This window comes from Pteronotus mesoamericanus, unplaced genomic scaffold (assembly GCF_021234165.1).
Source record: "Pteronotus mesoamericanus isolate MK-2021 breed Mesoamerican mustached bat unplaced genomic scaffold, CSHL_Meso_final contig_166, whole genome shotgun sequence".
Lineage (NCBI taxonomy): Eukaryota > Metazoa > Chordata > Mammalia > Chiroptera > Mormoopidae > Pteronotus > Pteronotus mesoamericanus.
In genome coordinates, this window is record NW_026555066.1 from 2,711,420 (window position 1) to 2,714,824 (window position 3,405).

Below are 3,405 nucleotides of genomic sequence, written 5' to 3' on the forward strand. Positions count from 1 at the left end.
CCTGAGTTCAGCAAGGTTCACAGGAATTGTTTATACAGTGCAGGGCAAAGGAACCAAGACCTTCAGGTCCAACATTTACTGCACCTGGGTCCTCTGGGAAATGTGAGGCCACCCGCAGCCACATGCTTAAGTGCACACTGTCATAGCGTGTGTTTAGGCTGAGGGTTGGGGGTTCTGCTTTGCAGTTGTGGCATGAATTCCCTGAAGTAAGGTTTTAGGCATGAACTCGGCTGCTGCGTTAACACTTGAGTCATCCCTGTCGGTCCATCTGGTTTCTTTGACAGTTGCCACATCTTTTGTGCACAGAGCCGGGGACAGCACTGTGGATACCGTCAGAAGTCCGCCTTTTCCTTGCACCTTCCCGTCTCTCCTAGGCCCCACTGCCCGCACCTCTTTTCCTGTACTCTCGCTCCCTTGGTCAGTCTTTCTTCTTGGAATCCTTCTTTCCTCAGTGCCCCTGCCCCTTTGGCCCCTCATGCATGCATGCACAGATCCTCTCTTTGAGTGTCCTTTAGCCTCTCCCCAAGTCCCGGGCAACTTGGTCTTTCTCCCCCTTGCTCTAGACTTCTAAGCTTCTCTGTGCCCCCCTCTACTCAACTTACTCTGCCTGTTTTCCTCTAAACCCAAGATCTCCCCCTTCCTCCTTTGTTCTTTACCTCCTTCCAGTTGGGTGCCTCCCCCCTCCTGAGACATTCCTCACCCAGGGAGACTCCCATTTCTGGCCCCCTCCCCACCTCTTCCTAGGCAGTCACCTCCCCTTTCCCCTCCCCCCACAGCCCATCTCTAGTTCCTTCTCCTCCCTCCTCCCAAGACCAGGCCAGCTAAGTCCTATTCCATTTTTAGATGACTGATTATGATAGTAGCTGAACTTTGTTTGCAGCCTGAATTTACAGCTGTCCCTTCCTTTCATACCCCTTCCACCAAACACACCCAGTGTGTTCAACATGATAAAGTGCTTACACACAGCATGTCATGTCCACATACATTTGTATTTTTCAGAACAAAACAACAGTTATGCTGGCAAAGATGCTGAATTAATGGGGACTCTTAAGCTCCCAATACACTGAAAAGCAACATCATTTTTCATGTCTACAAAGTATACATTTGTTTTCACAAATGTGGCCAATTGTGCCCTAACAGTTAGGACTTTTTCACCAAATCATACACATAGATATGGAAGTCATCATCAAACTTGATGAAATACACAGAAGGTTTGGCTTCCACTTGGTGAATGACCATGCCGATCCGTTTGGAGCCATCTTCTTTGGTATATTCCACATGTTTACCTATCAGGCCATCTACAACTCCTCCTGGTTCCCTCTCTGCTGGAGGAGACTCACTGGACTCTGGCATGATACGGAGGTCTCCTTCTTTATAATCATCTAGAAGCTGGTACATGTACAAGACAGGATCTTTCTCATAGGTGATATAAAACCAGGCTTTCATGATTGGTGCTTGGGCTAGGACCATGCCTCTCCATTCATCCTTAGAACCATGCTCGCCCTCAAACATGTGTTCCACAGCTTTACCGATTATGGTATTTGCAAGGTTTGCATCACTGACTTGAGATGATGCCACCCTGTCAGAAAGAATTTTAAGAGACAAAACTCTTTCATCTCTGTGAAGTTCCAGTCCATAGACACAGTCAATTCCGTCATATTTCACCAGATAAAGAGAGGGATTTATAGGCACCTGATCCAGAACGGTTCCTTTCCACTGGGTGATGGGCTCATCGCCTTCCTTCCACCCGTGTGAAATTCTGCAGCCCACGATGTTCCTGCGGGGCTGGGATGAAGGTCTGCCCCTCTGCTTCTTTTGGAAGGTTTTTTTCTTCGTCATGTTTGCAGACCCAGTGGCCCGTCCCCCCACTGGTGCCCTGGTTTGTTGCCCTGGGGCTTCCTGTGTGTTGGAGGTCTTCATGCCTACAGCAGGAAGAGAGAAGGTAAGACGAGAGAAGGTAAGAAGACAATCATTATGCCACAAGGCGAAGTTCTCCCGACAGCGATGTCTCTCTGTACCCTGTGGTGGCAACTGAATTCTCCCTACGAGCCTGGAACCAATGTTGGAAATCCTGGTGGGGTGCCCGCAAGTGCTCTCCATCCCCGGGTTCCTTTAGGCTGCAGGGAAGGGCAGCAGCGGCACTGGTACTGGCTGGGGTTACGAACTCCGCGGGGGGGGGGGCAGGCTACCTCCTTTACCTCCTTGTTCAGAGCCCGCTGCCTCCACTGCCCGCCACTGGTGCCCACTCTCTAAATCCCCCGCAAAGCACCTATCCCTTCCCAGCTTCGACCCGCAGACAGTCAGTGTCCTCCAGCCCTGAACGCCCCCGCCTGCTGCCCACACACCCCCTGACAACCCCCAGTTGTTTCCCTGGCTCCCTCGCCCTCGCTTCAATTTCTTGCCTGTCTCCCTAACGCCACCCCTTTTCCTATAGCCCATTGCACTTTTCCACCCCAGCCTCACTAGGAGTCGGTGTCCACCGCTATCTCCTGCAAGAGTCCACCCCATCTCCTTTCTCCATCCTGGTACCCACCAATGGCCTTGGCCTGCCTGGCGTCCACCGCTCGGATCGCGGGCCTCACGTGCCCAAATCAGACACTTCGCTCCTGCCTGCGCTGTGAGCCCGTGTGGAAGGAGGATTAGCGGGCGCCGAGCCGGGAGCTTGCTGAAGCTGGTTGGAGAGAATCCGTAGACGAGGAGCGTGTCCCGGAGGCGGCCGGGCAGGCGGAGAGGATGGTGGCTGTGTCTCCGGCACTGTGCTCGCGGGCCCTCTGCCTCCCTGACGGCGGCAGACACCCCGCTGCCACATCGGGATCCCACCAGCCGCTACTGCTGCAGCAGTCTCCTCCCTCTTTTCGCATAAGACTAAGCTCTTAGGGGTTTTTTTGTCAGTAAAGAGGCCTCCTTTTCGTGCTATACACTGAGCAGGCAGTCTTCTTTTCCTAGTATAAGACGCCTGGGCTTCTCTTCAGTCTTCTAAATTTCACACCTGTTTGACCCATCGGTGGTCCTGTTTTCTTCTTTTCCTCCCCACTTCCACATTCTCAGGCCCTCTAACTCCACCCTTCAGTTTCCTCCTTGAGTGGTTTTCTGTTTTTAACACATTCCTCACATATTTGCATACTCATATTCACACAGAAATATGTTACCTTATTCAAAACATATGGATACAGAAATCCTTTTTATTCGTGCACAAATACATGTATGTGCATATATATGTACTTATTCTATATTTGCAGATATTCACATTCACAAACAGAGAATTCCAAGTATACACCTCTAACCAGTCGCAACATACAGACGTAATTCTCTGTATATACATACAAACCCACACATAATAAGAGTTTCTTGAAAGCAGGGGCAGTCTTCTCTTAAATTCAGAGGCTTAATTTTGGAGAAGTAAGG

General features: G+C 50.7%; 1 protein-coding gene across 1 annotated transcript; it reads right to left on the reverse strand.

Annotated features, from left to right (window-relative positions):
* Positions 1-1,140: 1,140 nt before the first annotated feature.
* Positions 1,141-2,719, reverse strand: LOC129064563 (spindlin-2). The gene is made up of 2 exons (XM_054565701.1): positions 2,534-2,719; positions 1,141-1,922 (listed from the first exon to the last, which is right to left on the reverse strand). The coding sequence occupies exon 2, from the start codon at positions 1,918-1,920 to the stop codon at positions 1,141-1,143; it is 780 nt and encodes a 259-aa protein (XP_054421676.1). The 5' UTR covers positions 1,921-1,922; positions 2,534-2,719.
* Between the last annotated feature and the right edge of the window lie 686 nt (positions 2,720-3,405).